Source organism: Ammospiza caudacuta, chromosome 2 (assembly GCF_027887145.1).
Source record: "Ammospiza caudacuta isolate bAmmCau1 chromosome 2, bAmmCau1.pri, whole genome shotgun sequence".
Taxonomy (NCBI): Eukaryota; Metazoa; Chordata; class Aves; order Passeriformes; family Passerellidae; genus Ammospiza; species Ammospiza caudacuta.
In genome coordinates, this window is record NC_080594.1 from 30,121,131 (window position 1) to 30,147,057 (window position 25,927).

The 25,927-nt window shown below is 50.8% G+C and overlaps 1 protein-coding gene across 1 annotated transcript; it reads right to left on the reverse strand.

Moving 5' to 3' along the window:
• Positions 1-7,277: 7,277 nt before the first annotated feature.
• On the reverse strand, positions 7,278-22,378 carry GPR156 (G protein-coupled receptor 156). The gene is made up of 10 exons (XM_058800252.1): positions 22,250-22,378; positions 21,997-22,138; positions 19,273-19,409; positions 16,983-17,118; positions 16,030-16,140; positions 14,883-15,008; positions 14,360-14,455; positions 11,407-11,643; positions 9,140-9,298; positions 7,278-8,584 (listed from the first exon to the last, which is right to left on the reverse strand). The coding sequence occupies exons 2-10, from the start codon at positions 22,099-22,101 to the stop codon at positions 7,388-7,390; spliced, it is 2,304 nt and encodes a 767-aa protein (XP_058656235.1). The 5' UTR covers positions 22,102-22,138; positions 22,250-22,378; the 3' UTR covers positions 7,278-7,387.
• Positions 22,379-25,927: the final 3,549 nt, after the last annotated feature.

Consider the following 25,927-nt stretch of genomic DNA (forward strand, 5'->3'; position numbering starts at 1 on the left):
GTCCAGTTTGGATAGCTTTTGTCAAGATCCATAAAAGCTAGATTTCCAGTTTGTATGGTGTAAGTGTCTCTGACAAAAAACTAAGACATGCTTGAAATGGGACCAATGCTTTTTTTTTAGCATTCTTCTTGGTAATGTCCTGAATCACTTTCATTTTAACTTTTTATCACTCTGAAAATTATAAGCGAGTGAATCCAAGATATTTTTACAGGAAATGCTGTGCAGCCTTAATATGCAGGGGATATTATGCACCCCTATGCAAAGGAATGTTAATTGTTAGATAATGCAATCATAAAGTATTTCACCTTTTTTCACCTGTGTTTTTTTCATTTCCATTCTCACCAATTATCAAAATCTGCTAATTGCTGCATACTGTGGGCCTCTAATATTTTATTCTTCATTGGAGGCCTTTTTGCTGCAGGACAAACTCCTCATTAGCTGGAACATCCCCTGAATTAATGTATTCAATTGGTGACTGCTGAGTCATAAAAATAGTGGTATTATACTGAGGGCTTAAGTCATAGGCAGTGTTAAAGGAACAATCTGCTTGAGCAGCTGAATTAGTCTGAGCAATATCCTTTTCAGCACAGTGTCATGAACTTCCCTTACACTGATCAGGGTTTTTTAACAAAGATGATATTCAGGTTTATTAAAGGTATTTCTCTTATCCTGGTCTTGGGCATTTGCTTGCTAAGTTGCTGAAAAAAAAAAGCCACAAGATTTATGTCAAAAGTGGAAGTCATTGTGCACTTTCCCGCAGACAAAGACATCAGCAGCACAGCTCTTGCTGCTTGAATGGCATGAGCAAATCGATTTCTTACATCTGTTTTGGTCAGCCCAGCATTTCCTTTATACTCCACAGGTAGGTTGCAAACTTGCAAATTCAAAGAGACAGTGGAAATTTCCCTGTGTCTGTCAACGCTTCCAGGCATGTTGTGGCAGAACAAAGCTGTGACCCATTCTTTCATCTGCCACCCTCAGGGAAGGAAGATCTTTAGAAGTCAATGTCTCATTTATGATTGTGCATTAGAACGGCCTAAACTGGTCACAGAGAGAAATTATTTTACAATAATCCTGTAAAAGGAGAGACAGAATCTCTGTAGCTCAGCTGCTGGCCTCACAGGGCTTGGCACCGATCTGGAAATCCGCTGAATAACATTGGAAATGATATTGTTCCTCGATTTCCAGCTGTACTGGGAGGTAGGTGGTCAGTGCAAAACCTACCCTACCTCCTGCTGCTGCTGCTGCAAATTGATGATGTCTGGATCAGGGGGAGGATAGCCCAATTCTGTAAAATAAATAGCCCCTGCTGTGTCCAGCATAGAGGTGTCATCTCTCCTTGTAGGAGTGTGGCCCCCCTGCAGCCCAGGGTCTGATTGTGTTGCAGGACACTCATTTTTCCCTGTGGAAAGCTGCAGGATGATTTTTTTATTTAAGTGCTTTACCAGACATACCTCACATGCTTGTGGGGTTGTTTCTAATGCTGTCATTATCTAGAAAAATCTTTGCCTCATGGTAGAAATTGCATACTTGCTGATGGGGAGCAGGGTTCTTTTCTGTTTCTAATTGATGATTGTCAAATTCCAATTTTTCCAGATGGTGGGATGATCCTGAGAAAGTGGGATGTTTTTCTTCTGTGTAAAGACACAAATATATGCATGAGCATGCACAGAAATATTATTCAATTCACTAGAACCAGCTGTTGTGAACAAACCACCCACATATAGCAACTACTCAACAGCAAAAACATTGGTCTCCCCTGTTAATACTCCAGACTGTTGTCTGAACTCCTTCTCCATCTCCTCTGGCCTCTCACTTTTTCAAGAGGACATTTGGGATTTTCACTGCCATCCAAAACCTGCTGTTTAAGGAAGACCCACCTGGGAGCATCAGCTCCTGTTTTCCTGTTCTTTCATGGGTCCTACTGGTCACTCAGGCCTTGCTGGTGAAACACTCAGATCCAGTTTTATAAACATATAGTGAAGAAATCTTGATGCAACTCAGGGAGGTGACACTTGAACGCCAGTGAGAGACAGAAGAGACCATGGTTTTTCTCTCTGAGATGGACATAACAGTCAGTAGGAGACAAGGCTGTTGACTCCTTGAGTAAATTAGACCCCATGTCATCCTTGGATACACTTTGTTGTTGTTGTTGGGTTTGTCTGCTTTAAAGGCTTAATTCAGACACCCTCAGGCAGCTGTGGCTGAAGGCAGTGGGGGCTGGGAGCTTTTTTCCAGGAGAAGGCAGTGAGTATTTAGCCCAAAGGCGGTGTACTGAGGCACAGCAGGTACCCAGTAATGCTGGGCTTCCAGGGAAGGGAGAGCCTGGCTCCCCCACTGACTGCAGCACGCTCCTATCACTTATTTGCAGAGCTAGGAAAAAGGCCTCACCATTGGAGGGTTGTGAAAAATGGGCTGCAGAAGCAGGAGAGCTCTAAATGTGTTTCTGTTACTGGCATGAAAAAGGCTGTAATAGCAAGGAAATTAACTGATTCTTGCCAAAGTGTAGTTCACCATCAATGTAAGATTCACCTGTCAGAGGAAAAGAAGTCTTTATCCACCACCTCTGTTTGGGGGACAGTTAAAAAATACCCAACCAAAAGCCAGCTGCTTTCAAACAGGGTTTGAATTTGCTGCAATCATGTGCAGAGTACCCTACTGTTCATGGATCCAGCACTAGCATTTGCAGCCTAGCACTGCTGTAAATTCAAGGTGCGATTGCATCAGCTAATATTATTCCTGCTGTTCTCTTTGGTTTGAAATATCACCCGACTCATTTGGGTTAGATACGAGATGCAATTGCCTGGAAGCCTGTGCACACTCCAGAAGGGTGCCTTGCTCATTATATTCACCTTTTCCAATAAAACATCCATGCTATTCCTATGTTGGATCATGTCATCAGGACACTGCACAGGGGTGTGCTTTCATTTTCCCCTTCTGTGAACCCCTTGAGAGGTACCAGGGGCTTTCTAAGGAACTCAGGTCCTTATGGATTTTCTAAGCCATGGGAAACTCCAAGAAATAAAAGCTCTTCATGGTTTCTGGACTCACCAGACAGAGGTGCATCTCTCAGCAATTGCAGGAGGTGTGTTGAAAGGAAACAGGGATGAACAGCCCTTCTGTGAGATTTTTAACATACTGGTGGTAAATCTAGGACCCGATGGGTGCTGGGAACCCCAGGGCCATTGCAGAGAAAATGTCAGCTTCCTGATGGCCCTCTGGAATTTTGCCTGCTTCTGGCCTGCCTTTCTGAGGTCCTAATTCCCAATGAGTGTTTCTTTTCTCTTTTCAAAGGTGAGCAGGATTCTGTCCCAGAACCCTGGGCCTCCTGTGCTGCTGGAGGCAGGGAACAGCGTACACAGCCATGCTCACATGGCTGCCAAGGGAAGGGTATGACCTGGTAGCAATAAAACCCGGGCTCTTCCTCAAAGCCTTCCTGCAGACTGAAAGAGGGGTAGGTATGAGCTGCTAGAGGGAACTAAAAATAGACAGTCTCTTCTCTGAGTAGACCAGGGATCCTGGGAAGAAGAGGCCACATTCTTCATCGGCATGTAAGAGAGTAGGTTGGAGAAGGGAAGGAAGCACAACTACTAGCTAGAAGATAGCACTGGCATGAGAACAAGTAGACAAAAATAGGCTATGAGAAAATGTGGGCTGCAGATCAGAAACAAGTTTCCTTCTGTCAAAATGAAGTTCTTGAATAACCTGCCAAGAAAATTCCCAATGACTTAAGATGGACTGTGATAAATTAACAAGAGGGACTTTATGACTCACTGTTTGTCATTGCTGGGAAATATGATGATGACTAGGAGATCCCTTCTAGCCCCACATTCCTGCTGGTATGATAACAGAGGAATCTGTGTAGGGTGCAGTAAATGCTGAATCACTGAGTGCTTTATCTAGCTGCCTGGCAGGACAAAGTCCCTTGTACCCATCCTGTCTGCAAGAATTTCCAGGACAAAAAAACCCCAACAAACCTTACGTAAATGGTTGTGCTCTGGCAGCTCAAAGCACGCAGCTACGGATGCCTGAGTTAGAAGAAAACCAGCTCAGCTTCATGCACCTCTACACAGGGGAAAGGTGGTGGTGTGGGTGTGAAAGCAAAGAACCCCACTGTAAACACTGAGAGGTGAATGTGCTCCAGCAGCTTCAATACACAGTGTCCATGAGAGAAAGAAACTCTTGGGAGCATGTGGCAGTGTCCCCTGCACTTGCCCAGCCAGGTGTGTGCAGGGATCGATCAGGTCCATAGGGCATGACCATGTCATGCAGCAGAAAGTCCCTGCAGTGAACACCAACCACTGAGACATCCACAGTTCTCCTGTCACGCCAGGATCCACAATTCTTTCAATGGTATTTTTTCCGTCTCCATGGAGTTCCCCAAGCACTTCTGCCTGAGCACAAGGCCAGCAATCAGGATGCAGCTTACACTGATGGGTTTGGTGCCTCTCAAGTGGCTGCAAGCGCAGACCTTGGGGTAACAGCAGCAGCTGGCAATTCAGCAGTGCAGAGCTGGAGGCAGAGGCCAAGAGGACAGCCCTGAAAAACCAGACAAGGGAAGAGATAGGCCTGGTTTCTTGGCTCAGGAGAACAAAACTGCTCAGGAGGAGAGCACTTCTCCACAGCCCTCATGGCTGCCAGACTCAAGGAAAACTTTTCTGGAGCTTCTTCCAGACCTGTGGAGGTCATGTACAGATGTGGGTGCTCCCTCACCTCCTCAAAACCTGCATTACAGGCTACTTGGAGTTGTAGGGCCCCTGACTTCTGCTCCCCACTGTGCCACAGGAGTGTCTCCACACAGATGTGGCACCACTGTGTCCAGGGATTGCACGGTCTGGTTACTCTAGGGAAAGGACATCAGAAGGTTCTCTCTCCTGCAGTACTTTCAAATACTCATTATTTCTCATAACTGTACTGAGTATCAAAGATCAGAGCAAGAAGTTCCCAGAGATCCCAGCTGCTAATGCCAACAGGAGGCAGTGGGGAAACCTCCACACCAATGGTGAGCACTCCCATGCCAGAGAGCCTGTCATAATCCCTCTCTGCCATAGCTAACAAAGCTCTTTTCATATTTTTTCCTCTCTTTTATTAATTTTTTTTAATTGGCAGCTGAATCACAATCAATTTTTTATTTCCTAAGCAGTGGCAAGCTGAGGGGGTAACAGAGGCAGACTGAGCCATGTCAGGTGGTTGTGGCACAAGAGCCTCAGGGCTTCCTTACCTTCCTGCCTCTTGCCAAGGCCCACCAAGCAGGCATGGAGAGAGATCTCATCCTGGCTCTGACGTGACCCTTCCCCTTAACAGCAGTCAGAAGAAAAGGGCCCAAAACTGAACACAAGATTGGAGCTGTGACCTCAGCAGTGCTGAATACAGGGGGATGATCACTGCCTGGTCCTGCTGGGCACACTATTTATGACACAAACCACAGGGCTCTTGGCCTTCTGAGTAGGTGCATTCACGGGCTATGCAGTTTTCAGGTGGCGGCTGCTGGTCACTGCACAGAAAAGCAACGACCTCAAATTCCAGCAGTGAGTTTCCAAACAAACCCTAGGTTCAAAGTTCTGTGGAGAGTTTTTCTGCATTCACCAGTGGATTTCAAGTTAATTTTTATATCAGCCGCTTCCCGGTGGGTTCATGGTTGATCTTTTCCTTTAACTACGCTGCAGTGTTTCCCAGCCCCAGAGCAAAGTGTTATTCTAAACACGTTTGGGGGTGGGGAGAGGTTTTGACCCACATTTAACAGGGTCCCTGGAGCGTGCTTGTCTCCCCCCCTTGTCCCAGCGTGGCGATGCCGTGGATGTCCTTGGTGTTTGCCGGCACGCCCGGCGTGGCAGCAGCAGCACCTGCTGCGAGCGCTGCAGAACTGCAGGCGGCTGCAGGGCACGGGCACAGAGATCCCGAGTAGATCCCGAGTCCCACTGCAGGGAGCCTCCGGCCCCGGGTTCGCCCTGCACACGCAGGCGACTCTCCAGTCAGTGCACTTCTCCCACGCCAGAGCCACAAGTGCTCAGACAAAACTGAAAGAGAACGGTTTCTATTAGCAAAAAAGTGACCATAAAAGAAAAAAAAAAAAGGATTACACTCTGTCTCTCTGTCTGGGGTGTTTCCATTTTAAAAGCAAACAGGGCCTGTGGCAATATTGTTCCTCATAAGATTACTGAGTTTGATGATTTGCCCTACATGCAAGCTTGGAAAACTGCAGAGGCAACAGGGGAAAAAAAAGGTGACACCAGTGAAGAGAGAGAAGTGAGGGATTTCACCATCATTTGGGTAATGGAGAGGGCAATGCTAACATGCTTTGTTCAAAAGCAGCTCTGGGATTCCTCTGACACCTGCTTTTTTAATCAAGCCCTTCTCCAGAAGGTTTATATTGCACTAGGCATCAGGTCTCAGCATCCTGAACTCCTGTGGAAGCAACGATAAGCTCAAATGCCACGATAAATATCCCAAAAAGGCACACACACTGGATTTACTGTTCTTGGTGTTTCTAAGATAAAAATTAAACAGAGCATATTAACTTAAACAAACCTTATTCCAGACTATATCGTCCATACAAAGATAGACAGAAGGGCACAAGATCCAGAAATCAAGGTAAAAAAAGAAACCCCTTTTCAGATCCTCCTTTACAATGGCTAGCTTGTCTTTCCCTTCAGCTCTGACCTGAGTCTCACCTACAACGATGCACCTGAAGAACACAAAATGCAAAGACACCTCCACAGACATCACCTTTGGACTCCATTTTCCTGTTCAGATGCTACAAAAAAAAAAACCCCACCAAAACCCAAAAGTTTGCTGTGCACCCCCCCTTCCAAAGTCCTTGTTTTGCCTGGAAGCAGCACACCCCAGGTGCAGGGCCGCGTGCAGCTGCTTTTGGCATCCGTCTCCCATCCCCAGCTGGGGTGATGCCAGGGGGATGCTCTGCCTGGGCAGCCTCAGGGGAAGGAGTCTCCTGTCGGTCCATATGGAGAGGTGTGCAAGAAGCCATGGTTGTTTTTGAGGCAGGATGCTGCTCCCTGCCAGAGCAAATCATGCAGGTCTCACAGGGAAAGCTCTCTGAGGAGATGAAGTTTGGGCTCTCACACACCCCCAGACCTGGTTTCTGCACTGCTGCACCAGGATGGACAGAACTGCTGCTACATGTGGGACACAGGCTGCTGCCCAGAGCAGCCAGGACAAGGCCACTGCCACCTCCCCGAGTGCTGCCAAGCCCCTCTCAGCCAAACTCAGGCTGCAGGCACGGCTGACACTGCAGATCAGAATGGGGCAAATCCCCACATTCCAGAACAAGGCACATTCCCCAGAGGGATGTGTGGCTTTAGCATTGCAGAGAACACGCAGTGTTTTGGGGTTGGGAGGGCACTTGCCTTTGGAGCAGGGGTGCTCTCAGTCACACGAAAGTGGGTTTCAGATCCTCTTTGAAATTCACCACAGGCTGGGGCCCGCCGTGGTGCTCTGTCTGGTGATCCTCACAGTCACTGGGCTCTGTGTCCGTGTCCGTGCTGCTGCTGTCCAGGGAGCCACGAGGGCTCTGGAAGCAAACCTCGCAGCAGGGTCGGTGGCAGCCATGAAACACCTCCTCAGAGCTGCTGCTGCTGCTGGAGTCAGAGTCTGGGTAATAGTACAGCGAGCGCAGGGAGGGCTCCGCGGGGCCCCTGGGCGTGCCCTGCCGCCGCCGCCGCTCCCGCGGGATGCTCGGTGAGGCACGCTGGCATCCCTGAGGCACCCTGGGCCATCCCTGCCACCCCTCTGGCTGGAGGCTGGCCTCCCTCGGGATGGCTGCAGGGGATGGTGCTGGGCCGTGAAGGAGCTCTCTGCCAGCCGTGTCCCCTCCCTTTCCCAAGGAGTTTTGTGCTGACTCCCCACGGCCCCAGCTGCCCACCTCCTTCAGCCTGCAGCTGGCACGAGGGGATACGTGTCCAGGGAAGCGTGTGGAGGCAGGGGGCAATGGGATCCTCCGTTGAAGCCTTGCCAGGTAGGGGCTGAGGGCTGTGTGGATGCCTGGGTAACCCTCCTGGCCCTCCCGTGCTTCTCCCTGCTTGCCTGAGGTGCCCCGGTTGCTGAGTGGGGATCCTGCAGATAAGGCTGGGCTGTGGTTTTTGCCATCCAGGCTTAACTCTTGCAAGATTTCCCACAGCTTCTCGCTGTTTACATAGCTGATTTTAGGGGACGACTCCCAGGCTACACCAGCTGAATTGTCCTGGCCTGGCAGCTGCACCGGAGGCTGCTCCTGCACTGCAGGTGTCCCACACTCCTGGAGATCTTTCAGGCCACGTTCAATGCTATCCCCTCCATTAAAAAGCAGCACCTGAGTACAAACAGGCTCCTGGGTTGCATCTTTCTGGAAGGCCTGAGCATTGCTGCCAGGAGGTGACGTACCCAGCAAGCAGGGGGGCTGCCACCCATCCCTCCCTGGATCCGGGGGGCAGCAGTCCCCTGGTGCATCCCCAGGCTGCCCTGAGCTCCAGGTGCAGGCAGCTGCTGGCAGCACACGGGGGTCACAGCCGCTCTCCGCAGACATCAGCCTCATCAGCTTCTCCTTGGCGCTGCTCACTTGCTCCTGCAGGCTTTCGATCACGGCGTTTTTCTGTGTCAAACAAATAAGCCTGTCAAGTGTGGGGCGGGCAGGGAGGAGGAAAACGCTGCCAATTTGGAAGCAGGCACTGCCAGAAAACAAATCACCCCTCTCTGCATGGCAAGAGCCACACCAGCAGCATGTGTGACCTCAGCCTCCCCTGCAGCCCCCCAGACGTGTGTGTGGGAAGGGGCTCACTGGGCAGGCAGCTCTTCAGGCTGGGGTGTTCCTGCCCATGCAGTGCAGGTGACAGAGCAGGAGCCTGGGGGCTTTTCTGAGACAGAGCATCTCCCCTCTAAATTAACCATGTTTGACAAGGCTGTGGGAACCAGGCTCTCTTGTGCTCCTCCCTACAGAATTTTTTTAAGCCCTTCAAATTATGCCGAAATTGTGGTGCTTTGGAGTGTAACAAAACAAAGCAGCTCTTCCCCTCAGAAAGGAAGAGGGTGGTGAGGGATCACCAGTGTGGACAGGGGTGTAAAAAAGGGCTTCCCACCCTGCAAAGCCTTCAGCCCACAAAAGGGAAGGGGGGAAGCTGGACGAGGGGGGGCTGGCAGAGCCCCATACCTCAGTGAGCAGCCGCTTCATAGAGTTTTTCTCCCCTATGAGCTGGTAGAGCTGCTCCTCGCTGTACACTGAGCGGCAGCTCCTGCTTGGGCTGGTGAAATATTTTGCCATGTGGCTCATGGTTTGGCTTTCCTCTTCAAAGGCTTTCCACTGCTTGAGCTGGGGAGTAGAAGAGGGTGTTATCCACAGAGCCCCGGCCGACACAGCGGGAGGCAGGCGCAGCTCAAGCGCGAAGGAGACAAAGGGATGGAGAGGGGGAGACAAAGGCAGGGTGGAGCAGAGACAGCCAGCCAGAGATGGCTGGGCGAGGGGCTGCAGTGTCACTTGGAGCCTCCCACCCATCTGAGCCCTACCCTGTTCCTGGCTCCAGCTTTTAATGCAGGAGAGGGTCAGTGCCTGGCTGCACCGAGACTGCTGAGCACACTGTAAAAGCCCCCTCCCTCTTCTCCCCACTCCCTGACTCCATGACAGACAAAGACAGTGTCATGCCTGCCCCCTTATCCCTGAATCACTGGTGACAAGCTGAAAACCAGCAATGTTTAGTATCTATTTTCTCATCTAGTGTCTGCCTGGAAGCCTTGTGCAGCCCAGCTCCAGCTGTTTATTGATCTCAGATGAGCTATAGAAAAGCAAACCCATTAGGAAAAACAAGGTAATGAATTAAAAGATCCAAGTTAAATAAAATGTTCAATGGCCCCAGGGTCCCAAAGAAAAATGGTACAGGCAGAGTGAAAGTACAGCTCATCAGCTTCTCTACCCTCAGTCCAAGGGACCTGGTGTTCCAGCAGGCCTGGAGCTCACCAGAGGGGGTTTGGATCCTTGCTCCCAAAGGCTGCTCTGCCCCAAGAGGCAGGAGGGGACCTCTGGAAATCATCCCAAGTGCCCTGCTCAAGCAATGTCAGAGGGAGCAGCCTGCTCATGACTGTGTCCAACTGGGCCTTGAGTATCTCCAAGGATGAAGACTCCACAGCCTCTCTGGGCATTCTGTTCCAGTGCTTTACAACTTTCACAGAAAAAAATCCAGCCTTTTCCTCATGTTTAAATATAATTTCCTGTGTTTCAGTTTGTGCCCATTGTCCCCTGTCCTGTCAGTGGATACCAGTGAGAAGAGCCTCGCTCCCCCTTCCCTATTCCACCCCCATCGATATTTATATACATTGCTGAGATCCCTTGAGCCCTCCCTTGCACAGATGTGCCTTCCTCAGCTTCACCTCTTCCTCCCTTTCTCACCTCATGTCCTTGAGCCCAAACATCCCTCCAAACATTCAACTAAGTAAATAACTGTTTCCCTTCCCTGTAACAATGGGAGCATTATTCCCACTAACGTGGCGGCCAGGCACACCAGGCTGCTCCTGGAGGACACAGGAAGCAGAAGTGCCTCAGCTCACCACAAAAGGCTTCCTTTAAACACCTCCTCCTCCTCCTGGCTTGTGGCAAAGCCCAGCTTCCTTCTCCAAAAGTGCAGAGGAGGACAGCCTCCCCTGGGGAAGTCTCTGAGAGTGGCTGGGCCATCTGGATGGCCTGTACCAGGCTCCATTGCTGCCAGGAGCAGGAGCTCCTGGTGCAAGTGGGCATGTGAGGCATGAGGGAAGGACAAGTGCACCAAGGACACATCCCACCACCTGCATGGAGCGGGAGGAGGAGGCCAGTGGCTGCCTCGCCTCATGTGTGCTGTCTGCGTGGCTGTCACCTGGGGCACGTTCCTGCAGGAGGGTTTCTGAGCAGCAGTGCTCAGCAGTGCCCAGGACATAAAGGGGACAAGGAACAAGAAAGCTGGAGCTGGACATTGTAGAAGGGCACAGTGATAGGACAAAGGAGAATGCCTTTAAACTGAAAAGAGAGTAGTTTAGATTAGATACAAGAAAGAAATTCTTCACTATGATAGTGATGAGACCCTTGATCAGGCTTGCCCAGGGAAGTTGTGGATAGCCCAATCCCTGGAAACATTTAAGGTCAGTCTGAATGGCACTATGAGCAGCCTGGTCTGGTGGAAGCTTCTCTGCCCACACCAGGGGTGTTGGAACCAGATGATCTTTAGGTCTCTTCCAATACAAACAATTCTGTGATTCTTTGAGACTCAGAGAACTTGCTTGGGGAAGCAGAACCACCAGGGTGGGGTGGGGCTTGGAGAACGAGCTGTACAGGTGAGTCCAAACATTTGGGGAAAAAAAGCGGGAAAGTGAATGCATTGAGGCCCACTGCTGCTGTTGTTAAACTCCTAAAACTCCTATTTCCAGCCAAGTGACAGGACAGAGGTGGCAGCATACCTGTGGGACAAAGATGAAGCAGTTGATGGTGGTTGTACACACAAAGATGCCTCCAGAGGTAAAACCAAACAGCAGATTGTGCCAAGCACGGAAGAAACGGTGAACTAAGCAGATGGTACCAGCAGCCAGGAAAACCAGGTTGACCCCGACGATGAGTGTCAAGGACTGGTTCACTGGAGAGGAGCTGACGTTGTCGGTCAGACCGGCCAAGTAGGTCCCATACAGCAGGAGGATACTCTGGAAACAGAAAAAAGAGGTTTCCAGAGTGTGGAAAATTACAGGCTGATGGTGTCAAGCCCCGTGTCGCACCAAGCCCGGTGAGCTCAGATCGCGCTCAGCGCAATCCTAATTAATGCTCTTTGATCTGTAATGCAGACCTGCAGCGTGCGGCGGTGACGCCGCGGCAAACGCCCGGCACGCTGCTGCAGGCCAGGAGGGGCTGGGGACACAGGGCAGCAGTGAGGGCACTGTGGGCAGGGGGGGGTCCCAACTAAAGGGTGTGAAGAGCCAAGAGTCACAGGTCAGCAGGTGCTGCCACAGAGCAGGGCATGGCTGGGAGAAATTGTGAAAACCACCCCTTGGGCAGCCTGGAGCAGGAGAAGCAAAGGCAGACAGAGAGGAAGCAGGGGTCCCTGCAGGGATTCAGCAGTGGGTGCCATCAAGGACCAATAGCAGACCTCTGAAGGAGCAGCAAAGATATCCAGAAGGAATTCAAAAAAGAAGGCAAAGAGATATGGAGGTTTAGACTGGAGGGAAGAGGATGTACTTGGTGCCTCTTTAAATAGCAATAATCCAGGAAACTACCAGGTGCAATTCTTTTCCCTTCCCTTGGCTGTTTCCTGACTCCAGCAGCAGGGAAGGGCACTACAGAAGTGCCTCTACAGAGGCTCTCCCTCCCCCCGAGTAGAGCAGCTGTTTCAGAGAAGGCTGTCTCACCACCCTCCTCCTCAAGGGTCTCATGCATGCATTTTGCCAGTGTGCTCAGGATAAAACTACCCAGCAGGATAAGTATCTCCTTCCCTAGGTGACATTAGCAGGAAACACCAAGTATTTTTGCCTGCCTCCATAGAACTGAGCATGGTTTGCCTTCAGGATCATTTGGAAATACCATCTAACAAAGTCCCAGCTCCTGCAAGGACCTGGAATACAGGGAATGTGACATATATTATTCCTGTACTACCCAGGAAGTGTCAGCCTTTTACTAAGAGTCATTGTTATTTGGGCATCAAGAAGTGCTTTGTGACACGAGATGCAGATGGTTTTTAGACCCTTGTGAACCCCTCTGTGCTGTGCCTGGTTGATGACTGTGATGGCCACTGCCAGGCCTAAGGCCTAGAGGGACACAAGCAAGGGACATTCATGTCCAGATGTCTGGTGAGACTCCCAACTTCAAAGCAGCAGAAGTCTCAGGGTGGGGTTGTAGGAGTGAAACCTGCACTGCTGGGAACTGGGCCGGTGCCTGACCCTGCTTTGTGGAATCTGCACTGGATCATAACTGTGTCCACCATGGGGCACCTCCAAACAGCCCAAAGGCAAGGCAACCCCTAATCCCTGAGCAGGAAAAAACCAGCACAAAAGTCCCATTTAAATTCATACAGTCTATCTGGGACACAGACAACAGCACTGCGTCTCCTAAACTAGGACTCTCAGTGGTTTGTTTGTTTGTTTGTTTTAAACTTGAGCAGAGGACTTTGCTTCTAATTCCAGGCATGTCCTTGGCAAGTCATTCCTGTTCATTGCTCTGTGCCAGTAAAACCAGGATAATACACTGAGTGTCTTCCCAAAGGGCTGAGCACATTAATGCTGTGGATACTAAGAAGTGCAATGTATGCAGAGATAAAGCCTACACTCACATTAGTGTAAATCCAGACTAACTCCAGAGAAATCACCAAGGAAATACTCCATGACCCCCAGTAAGCAGGAAGGAACAGGGCCAGATTCAACACAACATTAAAAAGATTACCTGGAACTGATTATGGGGATGTTTTATTTCCAAAAGGATTTTGTAAGGGCTGTAGGCAGAGGCATTACCTCTCTAAACCCTAACACAAACTGCAGACAAAATCAGAGGTGGAGACACAGCACTGAAAGCCCAGGTAATGCCTACATTCCCTAACAGCAGAGGGCTTTTAAGGACTTTGAAATTAGGTGTAGAAGGACTTGGCTGTGTTGTGAGGTCCCTTTCTGCTCTTTTTCCTATGATTCTGGGTAGATGGTCAGTGAGTATTACATTACAGTGAATCACAAAGAAAGTGCCTGTGCTGCAAGCAGAGATTAAGCCATTCCAAAAAAAAGGCTGTGATCTCACAAGCTTCATCAACATCAGCTTTCTGAAATGTGTCCAGCCTCTGCCATACCAGAGACACATGAGACCGCAGATAATTACAGTGATAATTATTCAACATAGTTACATCAGTATAACTAACACTGCTGGAAGAAGACTGGCCATGTGCAGAGATTCACCAGTGAAAGTGCACCTCGGAAGTATAATTAACCCGATAAGCATCCTGCAGAGGTGGGGACCAAGCACTTGTCATCAGCACCTCCTTGGTTTGAAGTCACAGGACACAGGGACTGAGCCACCTCAGCAGTGGCCATTCACTGGAGTCTTTAGGGAAGGAGTGTTGACATAAAGACCAGGAAGATGTTGAGTTTCAAGAAGTGAGATGAAGCTCAGAGGGGTGCCGGGAGAGATCCTGAGAGACTGTAAGTGCACAGCGTACATAGAGGAGATGGTGAAGCAAGGAGAACGCAGCTAGCAGAGCTTTCACCCTTCCCAAGATGGGAAGGGCTGGAAATAGGAAGGCTTATGAGATGAACAGGAGTAGCCGGGATCTGCAATGGGCACGTAGCTTGGGAGGGCAGCGAAATGACAAATGCTGCGAGACAGTTTAGGCTGAAAGACAGGGAGGAGGTGAGATACAATGCAAGAAGCTCTCAAGAGGGTACATACCTTAAAGCCTAAAATGAGAACGAGCCAAAGGTCGGAATAGAGCGATGCACAGGACTGCACCCGGCTCACGGAGCACGTCATGCCTTTCTCTGTGGCCTACAAGGTGAGGCAGAGGCACAAGTGAAGGCTGGCACAGACCAATGGGAAGAAGCTGGTCTCCTATGTAAATTTCTGAAAGGAGAGGCCAAAGCTGGTGCTACCAGGGGCAGAGTCTTAAAGCAAGATGATTTTGGCCTTCTGCTGCCTACAGGGCTGGTTAAACATTTGTCTAAAGCAGATGCCTTGGGGCCCTCCTGTGCCATGCAGGTGATCTGCACAGACCTGGAAATTTTGCAGTGCACTCTTACCTCTTTAATAGACCAGACATAAACCAAACCCAGAGTGCCCAGAAGGTTTTCTGCTTTGTTTTTCTTTCTGTTGTTTCTCAAAGACCACCTCCAAATGCCTGGCCACCCACTAACTCTGTTCACAGAGCTCAGGTACGACACAGCAAAACCCCACCCTGCCCTCCCCATCCTTTTACCCGCAGGGAGACGCTGAGGCTTCGGAAGCACTGGACTGGGTCAGAGAACACCCAGGTCAAGAGCAAGACAGTGTCTGCCAGCACCAGCGCTGCCACCATGGCCAGCAGCTGCAGGTCTTTGATAATCTGCAAACATGCAAGAAGTCAGAGTTACTATGGGGAAGGAATGGTCACCAATGACCTCCATCCCCCTTGGGTCCCTTTCTGTTGTTTCTTTCAAGTGGCACATCTATCCTACTACTTTGCCCAGAGAGGTGTCTAGCACTGACATTTGAGTTGGCCACAAATCTCTGTCTTCAACTCCCAAATTACTGGGGACCTAATCAGGCTTGAGACCAGGTATAAACTCTGCCTCATGGTGTGGATAGCAGGTAAATGCTATGACAGAAAACAGTTCTTCCAAAACAAGACTATCATCCCTTATGACCATATCCCCAGCAGAGACAAAAAGGGCAGACCTGGTACGAGCATCATTTCGCAAGTTTAACACAGATCCCAGTGTGAAACAGGAATCCTTGTGATACCCAGCTCCCCTGCAAAGCCTCTTGTCCCATCTTTCATCTGAGACCTACTTTTTTCACTGCTGGAAAGTGACCACTGAAAGCTGTAAATGCACTGTTTTGTGCATAAATTTTCCATTTCCCTCCCAGTTTCTGAATCCCCATCCTTAAGTGCTGCAGAGGAGAGCCCAGCACTCCCTTCTTGCCTTCAAGAGCAGAACGGATCCACCTGGGGATGGCCCTAGATCAGATGCTTTTGAGGACACCTGGTTTATTTTCATCCCACAAAAACAGCTGATTGTTTTTGTGGGATGAAAATAGACCTGAACACAAACATTGGTGCATAGTGTAACAAAGGCATGTGGCCAATGTAAAATGAGAACATTGCTTGGTGATGGGGCTGGGACTCCACTAGGGAAGAGGCAGCCTGGCAGGGCACCCACTTGCCTGTGGAGTGGGAAAGCTCCTGTCTCGCTGTGCAGGAATAAATGAAGGGCCCATGCCCAGCCAGGTGTGAAACCAGACCTGTGATTGTGGCATCCATCCCTGTCATGTGCCAGTTCCATCTGCTATCCCACTCTGGTTTGGGACTTGCTGGTGTTTGCCCTCCATGGCAAGTCCTTCCCGCCTCAGCGCCGGGTACTCACCACGCGCTTGTCGGGCACCCGCTGGGTGAACACCTTGTAGAGCCTCCAGCTCTTCCCCAGCACAGGCCCGAACACCAGCGAGGTCCCCACACACAGCAGGCACAGCCTCACCTGCAGGGGCACAGCAAGGGGCTAAAGGGACTCAGGGACACCACACACCCCTCCCAGCCTGGGCTGCAGCGAGGATGGCTGAAGGAGACAGCAGAAGACAGAAGTCTTCTGACTTCTGGAGGGTGATATCAAATACTAGAAAGCTGTCTACAGGGTGAAATAAATTCAAAGGCAAACACTCCTCTGTAGGCATGCCTGCTGCCTACCTAGAGACTCTCACTGGAAGGGCAGGCAGGGAGAGACAAGCAGCTTGTGAGCAGCAGGGGCACAGAAAGTCCCAGCACCCATAAATCACTTGCTGACACCTCTGTTAATTATCCTCAGGCCAGTGGCTGAGCAGGATGCAGGGTGTGCCCCATCCCACTCTCCCACATGGGTGCATGCCCACTCCTCAGTCTGGCAGGGTGGCTGCCTCAGGCCAGCACATGGGGGCTCATCACACAGGCGAGTGTTTTGATGAAGATCTGCTCTGCAGCCAAAAAACTCACCCAGAGCACCTGTGCTGTGTCAGGCAGTGGTGGCTGTGTGGAGGGTCCCATCTCCCTTTGTGCTGCCCTTTGCCTGCTGCACTTGTACAAGCCCAGCAGCCTGCCTGCCTGCAGGACCTGTCCCCAGGGACCTCGGTGCAGATGTGGTTTGCAAAACAGCAAAGGCCCCATTCAGACAGAAAGTGTCTGACTGCCTTTTGTGTATGTGAAAGCCACAGCCCAGCTGAGCAATGTGGTGGTGACAGGCTGTGGCTGGGACAGAGCGTGTACAGGTGACAGCTGGCTGGGAGAGAGCACATACAAACCGGCCTGTACATGTGTCAAGGTGCCCATCCCAGCCAAGCCCCTGCTCACCTGAATTAGCTTTTCCATTGAGTCTCCAGATGGCAGGCTCTGCTCCTGAATCCCAAAGAGGTAAGCACTTGTGTAAGTCAAGCCACTGCCCAGCAGGGTCACAATGTTGAGATTGGGGCTGGACATCTTCACAATCCTCCAGGAAACAAAGCAGGGGATTTGGTGACAGTTACTGAGCATCATGACCTGGCAGCACTGGGGTGAGGTCCCCTTACAGTGATGATGACAGTCACAAGGAATGCTGACACACTGTCCACCCCCAGCCTGTGCTGTTCACCACTGCCCCTAAAGCTCAGCCATCACTCCATGGTCCCACCCTCTCCCTTTTCTTGCTGGAGTGCTTCACAATCCTTCAAGTATTCATTTAGCCTATGCCAACACTTCTGCTGCAGAGGGACAGAGGTGGAAAACCACACCAACACAGCCCAGGGTGACAGTCCCTAGCAGCAAGCTCTAGGTGCAAGAGCTACGTGTGCCTCCAGAACAGGCCCTTCCCACTGCTCCTTCCTCTGAGGAGGCATCTCCACACTCAGCACAGGAAGCTGCCAGCAATGTTCAGGTTACAGTCTCCCCTCTGTAATTTCACCTCATCACTCATAATCCGGTAACTGTATTCAGGGAGGGGAGAATCAACCCACTGATCTCTTATGACCTGTCACCCTTCTCCAGCCAGCCTACTGAGTGAAAGCTGCACCTCCTGCCACCCTTCCCAACAGCTCTGGCCCTTCGACCTGCTGCCAAGTCATTACTTTTCTCTCTCCTTGAGCTCCTTCCTGCTGTCTTCCAGCCACAAAGCCTGGGGTTCTCCCTCCCTGCCTTCCTCATCATGTCTCAGCCCCTGGAGAAAGATATTCACCAGCTCATGCTGTCAGCTGCAGCTGAGAAAGGTCTCCTCTGCCTTGCCAGGTTCAGGAGGCAGACCAGTATTTATTTACCGCAGGGTAAATAAATAACACACATTCATTACAGCACGTTCTGAGAACATAAATTCAAGCAGCCACTGAACTCAACACCACTCAGTAAATGAAGTGCTTCAGACTGGGATGCAGTTGGGATGCAGGTCATGCAGCAGGCACAGGACTCTCAACACAAACCCTTATGGGCAGGACCCTCCCAACCATGGTTGTCAGAAGCATTAAATTCCTTAAAGCCACCAAAGAAGTCCAACAACATCAGTGCAGGCTGCACTCAGATGTACCTCTGTGTGAAACAGTGGCACACGGAGAGCAAAGGCTTCGCCTGGTGAAGCCTGGGAGAGGGATGTATCCCTGGAGGAGGAACCAGCTGAAATACCAAGGGGCCAATGAGGCTGAGGAGAAGGTGGCAAAGAGGCGGCAGAGACATCCAGAATGGCTGAGGAAGGATCAGCACTGGCTGAGACAGGTTGAGCTATGAGGAACTGCCAAGCCTTCTGCTGGATTTATGCTGCCTTCAGAGGAGCAGGACTTTTTATCAAAGCAGACTGAACAGCACCAAAAAAAGTCTACACTTCACCACCAGCTTCTCTGAGTAATGGAGATCATGTTCTCCACCAATATGAGCAACCACCAAGAGCAAAAAGGGTTATCAATATCTTCAAAGTATGAGTGGCCCAACAGCAGGGAGGACATGGCTCACTGTGGGGAGTATGATGGCCTTGCTGTGGGGCTGTGCTGCTCAGAGCGATGCTCTCAAGCATGTGGAGTAGAATAGAGCTCTCCTTTTACCCACTCCTGTTGATGGTTTTATTGAGTAGCACCTGGATGAGACCATGCAGCACTGTCTGTGCCAGGGGGCACCCATACAGTCATAGAACTTTCCATTAAGGTTGGAAAAGACCTCCAAGACCATCAAGTGCAGCCTTTGACCAAACACCACTGTGAGAACTAAACCACAGCACTAAGTGCCACATCCAGTCTTGAACACTTCCATATATGGTTATTCCACCACTTCCCTGGGCAGTCTGTTCCAATGCTTGACAACCTTTTTGGAGAAAAAATTATTGCTGGTGCCTAACCTGAACCTCCCCTGATGTATTTCCTGAGGCCATTTCCTTTCATCCTGTCTACAGCTCCCTGCCTTGGGAAGGAAAGGAGCAGTCCAAACAGGACTGTCTCTACCAGTAATCAAAACTGTGTGATGGAAGAAACTGAAACATCCCTGGCACTGCCCTTTCTTGCCCTGTGCTGCTCCTTCAGGCTTACACCCTCCTGATCCTTAGCTGGTCATCAGCACAGAGCTTGCTCCTGAAAGAGCCTGACTGCTACTCCAGCTCAGGGGAGACCTCCCAGGAGGAGAGGGATATCCTTACCTGTTTTTCCTGAAGCGAATAGTGAAGATGAAAAAGAAGAGTGCTAGCAGGACTCCTCCAGTCAGGAATGTCCATACAACTCCCAGGAGACCAGCAGAGAAGGATGGGGAGCTCTTCATACTGTGGTCAAACGATGTCTGCAGGAAGCAAAAAGGATAAGGAAGAAGAGGACATTGCTGGGGCTCTTAGCAAAGGAGGTCCCTACTCCAGCATGATCCACAGTTATCCTGCTCAGCCAGAACCCACAGCTCCCAGTAAGAAGACACTCTGGCACCAGACCAAGTCCTGCAGGTAGGGCCACTGAGATGTGTGTGGACAGAACATGTGCTCTGTCACTTGCTGAGTGTTCAGGAGGACATGGCAGTCCAAGAGCCCTCCTCTTATGCCAACTAGCCAAATCCATAATGAAGCGCTACAAGTGATTCATAAATCCCAAGCAACCCTGCCTCTGAAACACAGGAACATGGACACTGGTTCCCCACTGTCCTCTAGAAGGAAATCTTTGGACGAAGACCCCGTGGTGCCCCAGTTGCTATCATGCTTCTTTAGATGTCTCTTGGCTCCCCCCTTACCCCTCCCTGCAGCAGACAACTGATCAGCTGGAGGACATGTCTGGGAGCCAGCAGCAGAGCTGCCAGTCGGTGCAGGAGCACAGCACAGGGAGCGTGACAGCGTTTTTCAGAGGTGGTGACACACTGAGCTGGAATCCACCCGTCTCCCTGCCGGATGGAAATGAACTTGGTCCCAGGCAGGCATCAGCTGAGAACTGGCTTTGGAGGGACACTCCCAAAATGGGTATGATGCAGGCACCTCTCCCCTTACACACAAACCACCCTATGGGTTTAAATCTCCATTTAAAATAATCTCTGCTATCTCCTTATTAACATAAAATGGATAAAATGGTCCCACGTGAAACAAGAAACCACTTCCGCTGCTGATCTAAAATGCTCCAGCATTTTCAACAGGGTGTGCATGTGTGGGTTACCAACTTCTTTTTCCTTAAAAAAAACATCACTTCAATAAAAGTGCTGGCACATCCCCTTTAAGGGGGGAGGGAGGAGAATGGGGTTTGAGCTGGGATCACACACCTCCTAACTAACTTCTCTGGTGCTGAGTCCTCTCTCAGGTATTCCTGCATCCAATTTCTATTGCAGAAGACTACTTTTCATGACAGTTAACACTGCCCCAAACTCCCAATTTTTACTTCAAGGTCTGAGCTGTTTCTGCTTCCAACCTTGCTAGAAATAAATCTTCAGGCAGAAGAAAGGCATTTGTTCAGAGCCAATGCCTCATGTCCCTCTTCCCCAGCCAGGCTTCATCTCCTCTGGGCGAGCAAGAACAACGCACAGCTTGCAGAATTAAAGCCACCACATAATTCTTGACACAAAAACGTGTCACTGCCACACGAGCACAGCTGATCTGCAGGCTCCTGGCAGCTCACATGCTGGAGCCACGCTGGTCACAGGGCAACTGGGAAAGGCAAACCCCTGCCTGGGAGAGACATCCAGCTGAGAGCTGCTGCTGCTGCTGGGATACAGCTGCATGCACATCCCAGCCTCCCTTTGCAGCAGTGTGGAGGGATCCCTGGGGGGATCCTCATCTCCCTCCTGAAAACTGCTTCCACCCTCCTCTTCCCATTCCCTGGGGAGTCTGCCTCTCTGGGAAATGAAGACCACACCAAATGGTGAAGATGGTCAGCCAGGTCAGTGCCCTGCTCACACCAGGACTCTCTGTGTGAAAAGCACAGATGAGGGCTGGAGCTGACAGGGCTGGTGCAAGGCTGTAAAGCCATTCTATTTCAGTGTCCTGCCTGCTCGAGCCCAAGGGTAACACCTGGCTTTTGCCACTGAGGTGAGCAGGGCAAACTCAGCATCCTGGGGCTTCTGCACTTCACCCCCAGATGCACCCACCAACAAAATCTTTTCACCTCTGGCTGCTGTCAAAAGTATTGCTGCACCCTATTCCCAGCAACCACCTAGGGATCAGAAACACCCCTATGATCTCCATTTTTTCTCTCCCACACACCCTCCCACCTGACTGCTGTTTCCCTGGATGTTGATGCTACTTGAAGTTGATGGAGCGCTTTGCTGGCTGCTGAGCACAGTAAATCCTGGTCCTGGCAGGGGGAATATTAATTGTAAGCCGGCTGCCAGAGCCAGAGGAGCCAAGCAGCTTACAGTCTTTTAATTAAAGGCCCATGGCCGTGCAGGACGTGATGGAGAGCCGAGCAGGCCAAGCTCACTGCTCCATCCAGCAGCCCCACGTGGTGCCAGCTGCCACTGAGTGCATCCCAGTGTCATTTCTACCCCTGCCTTACTGGTGGAGGGGGGAAGGTGCTGTTTATTACAGAGGATGACTTTTAATTAAATCCTGCTCTACTCATATTTGAAAAGCACTTTGAAGTTATAGGGGACAGGAAAGGTCAAGGGGAGACGGGGCCATCACAGGCCAATCCTGAGCAGCTGGCTGACACATGGGAGGACTGCTTGACATGACTTGGCTGTCATGGATGCTTTCTCCCCTTTGGATAACTGCTGGGTGTCACCTAGACTGGTGTGTCTTGTCTTTCTATCAACCAGGTGACAGTGTGCTGCCTTCAGCTGGACTGGGATCGCTTGGCAGCTGCAATCCCCTCTTCATCCCTCCCCCAACTCTACTGCAGAGCAAATCTCCTGTCCCAGAGCACTCCCCTGCACCCGTACATCCCACTGCATCCATACATACCACTGTCACAGTGCAGAGCTCCTGCAGGGCCCGCCGCTGCTGCTCCTGGCTGACAAAGCTGGAGCTGCCATCGCAGAGCTCAGAGCAGTTGAGTCCCGGCTCCATAGCACATCCTCAGCCGTCATCCAGCCGCACCTTTGCCCTGCTGGGAGGATGAGCATTGGCTTTCTCCAGTGAGAAGACACCTTTGGCACACACCACATCCCCCCTGCCAGCAGGAGAGGGTCTGTGGACAGCCTGGGGCTGAGCTTACCCAAACTGATGTGATGCACGTCCGGAGCCAGGACAGGGAGTGCCCCCTCCAGTGTCCTTTGGGTTCCTCTGCAGCAAGGAGAGTCAGCTCAGGACCAGGGCTCCCACGGAGCACGGTGGCACCCCCAGCACAGCCACACCACACTGCAAAACAACACCTGTGGAGGGTCACAGTGGTCCCCAGCCCCTGTATCCCAGCTGGGAGCTGAAATGAGGTGCTGTGCTGGTCCAAGAAGGAGCATGGCACCCTGAACCCACTGCATCTTTCCTTTGCCGGTGCATTTCCCTGCACTGGAGCAATTTCAGGGTCATTTTGCAAGTACCCTCCTTGTGCTGGCAGTGACTGCTGGTTTCATGGAATATCCCTTTCTTCCAGCAGAGAACCAGCCAGTGAAGACAACAAACAGCAACAAGTGCTGCCATTGCTTACCAGGACCTACACCCAGGCCTGGGAGAGCAGAGGGGAAGGTGCTTAACGCTGTGTTTTGGCTGACTTGGCCCCAGATGCAGCCTGGCTACCTGCAGAGCTGGCTGTTTATTAAGGAGATGGAGAAGCCTGACACCTCCATGCCCTCCCTCCCTCCCGGTGCTCTGGCTGCCAGGTATTGTCCCTGCCTGCTCCTGCTCCCTTTGCACCACCTTTGCCTCTGTTCCCCCTTTCATTTCTCTTTTTGGTGTGGATTTTAATAGGCCTCATTACCATTTTAGACATGAGGTCATACTTATCCTCAAGCATCCTTACTCAATTACCATTGTCACCAGGTTTAATTAGCTTCCAGCACACGACCATAAGTGAGTCTCTCGTCGTTAGCAGCTGGGGAGGAGGCACAACAGCTCACTCCCTACTTGCTCCTAACAACAGGTGGGAGGAAAAAATTACTCCTATGAAGCTCCTGGGTGCTGGTCCCTGGCTGAGCATCCCCTGTACCTGGCCAACCTTCCCTGTCACTGCTCCTGACACTTTCATGCCCTCTCCTTCCAAGCCCTTTCTTTGGAAAAACTCCTGTCATTATGTGAGCAAAGAAAGAGTAAATTAAAAAGAAGCATGGTCACCAGGACCTGGTCTGAAACTTGATGTTTGTCACAGAGCATAATTGGGATTCGAATGCCAGAAAAGCTACAGGTGTTGTTCTCAGCTGATTTTTCAGCTTCAGAGTAGTTGCTTACAAGTCCCAGCCCAAGCACATGAAGCTAAGTGGGCTACTTGTCCAAAATTAGCAGGCCCAGCTGTGAAGCAATAACCCCAGCTCTCCTGCTGGCAGAAGCCTTCAGGTACTGCAGGTCCTGGCACCGTCCTGCCCCTGCCAGAACTTCCCCCAGCATGAGATCAGCTCACTGTGTCCTACAAACACAGTATCACACATCAGCCAGACTGAAGGGTTTACACACATGGTGTGTAAAGATGTGTTTTTCAAGAGTGCTGAAGCCACCCAGCTCCATCAAGCCTCCTTCTCTCTAGCTTGTGGCAAACTGTGGTGGTGTTTCCCCTCTGCAGCAGGCTCATCCTCTGGGAGTTTTCATGCCCTCCATAGCTCAGGCTGAGTGACTGGACAAGAGCCATGGGTGCAGGAGATATCCAGCTGCTGCACCGAATGCCAGGATTGCTACAATGCTGGAAGTGCAGTGGAGAGGAGGAGACAGGCTCCAGCTGAATAATTCAGAGACCAATGGACAGTGTGGAGGGACTGGGTGGGGATGGGGGTAGGAGAGGGGCACAGAAGCTTTGATGCTGAGAAAACCTGAAGGTGAGCACTGCCCAGCCTCCAAGGGGCTCAGCTCCTCCCCATGCCCTGGTGGGTTTACAGACAAAAACCTCTATAACTCCTTGTAACCTTCTGCCAGGTCAGAGGGGGAACACTCCTGGCAGGTGGACCCCTACCAAGGCTGGCATGAGGCCAGCAGGCACAGCCTTCCTGCGGCTCACAAACAGAGGTGTTACCACAAGGAGCCCTCATCCACCCAGGAGGGCACCCCTTGGAGGAGGGCAGAAGCCCCTTGGGGTCTCCCCAGCCCCCACCTCTGCATTCTGCAAACGGCTCCCACACTAAGTTGATAACAAGCCGAGGCTAATTAGCGTTCATTAGTATGCAACAAAGCAAGCACCAGTGCAGTTGTCGCTGAAAGGCAACAGGCATTTCCAGCCCAGCTCCTGCCTCTTGTGAGAGCTGGCAGGAATGCTTCTCTGTAGCCTGGAGAGGATCCAAGGGGGATCAGCAATTTAGGGGGTCACTGACCTCAGGGTGAGGCTGGGCAATGTTTGTCAGGACAGACAACACCACAGGTAAAACACCACATCCTTAAAATGAAAGGGTCTGTTGAGAGCAGAGACTTATGGGGTTGGGTTTTTTGGGGGTGTTTTTAAGACTTAAAATGCCAACCAGTTCTGACAGATCACTTCCAGAGCAGAATCACAGAATGGCTCGGGTTGGAAGGACCTCAGAGCTCTGCTTGCCTTGCTCTGCCCTTGGTCCCTGTGCCCTGCACCTGCTGGCTGTCTGGGACATGGTGCAGAGTGTTTGGCCACAGAGGAGCACTGTCTTGCACACAGACATGATCCAAAAAGACAAAAGTCAACAGGAAACAAGTGACTGGACCACATGAAAAATATTAGCACTGTCATCTTCTCAGATAAAAGGGAAGCACTGACTGCTAGAAACAGTATTTGGATAAAAGCAATTTGTGGTCACCTCAATGGTTGGATCTCCAGGCCTGGAAAACCTGTTTCCTTAGATCTGTCGAGACCGAGGAATACTTAGCATAAAATCACTTAGGTTGGAAAAGAGCTCTTAGATCATCAAGTCCAACAATTAACCCAGCACTGCCACCCCTCCACTAAACCATGTCCTTAAGCACATGTTTGTTGAACACTTCAAGGGACAGACACAGAATCATAGAATCACTAAGGTTGGAAAACACCTCAAAAACCACTGAGTCCAGTATCTAACAATGCTTAGTAACTGTAGACTAACACATAAATAGCCCTCAAAATAGATGCAGTTGATATCATCTAAATGCACATCTTGACTCTCTCAAAGTTTCTTCCCTTTCAAAACATTTCTTTTGGGAAAAAAACAGAGGGGAAAAAACACTTTAAAGAAGATGAAAAATTGGTACAGCATGTATAAACCCAGAGCAGGCAGAATGAACTTTTCACCCCAACAGGTTCATTTTGATGTAGTGTTGAAAGAGAGGCTTCTTCCCAAGGGTGACATCGCTGCTTGGTGAATCAAAAGGGCAAAACCAAAGATGTCAAATCACAGACAACAGAACAATCACATTCAGAAATGTGCCAGTCTTCATGGGCTCTGCAACCCTGTCCGGTCACACCAGCCCTGACATGTACCTGAGAAATGGTACATGCACACCTCTGCAGGGAGCACATCTGGAGAAACATCTGCTGAGAAGAACTTTTGGGAAGGCGGCAGTGTGGCTAGAGGCAGAGCAGAACAACAGGGGAGAAGGAGCAATGTGCAAAGGGCAGAGCCGCCCCTGCTGCCTCAGGAGGGAGCAGGGAGCTCGGCTCACCCACGATGGGTCTGTGCTGCTGCTGCCAGTGCTGGTGGGACATGGAGCTCTGCTGGTGTGGAGCAGCCAGGACTGACAGGACACCGGGCTGCGCAGTGGGAAATCAGCCGGATAACTGTTCCTGCAACGTGAACACCGCGGGATGGGGTTTTGC

What these genes read in the sequence shown, in the direction of transcription:
- GPR156 (XM_058800252.1), bottom strand. Translation starts at nt 22,101, where the DNA reads ATGGAGCCGGGACTCAACTGCTCTGAGCTCTGCGATGGCAGCTCCAGC. An exon ending in CAATGGAAAAGCTAATTCAG is followed by an intron (nt 16,141 to 16,982) that starts GTGAGCAGGGGC and finishes GTGCCCCTGCAG; the next exon opens with GTGAGGCTGTGCCTGCTGTG. An exon ending in GCCTCAGCGTCTCCCTGCGG is followed by an intron (nt 14,456 to 14,882) that starts GTAAAAGGATGG and finishes CTCACCTTGTAG; the next exon opens with GCCACAGAGAAAGGCATGAC.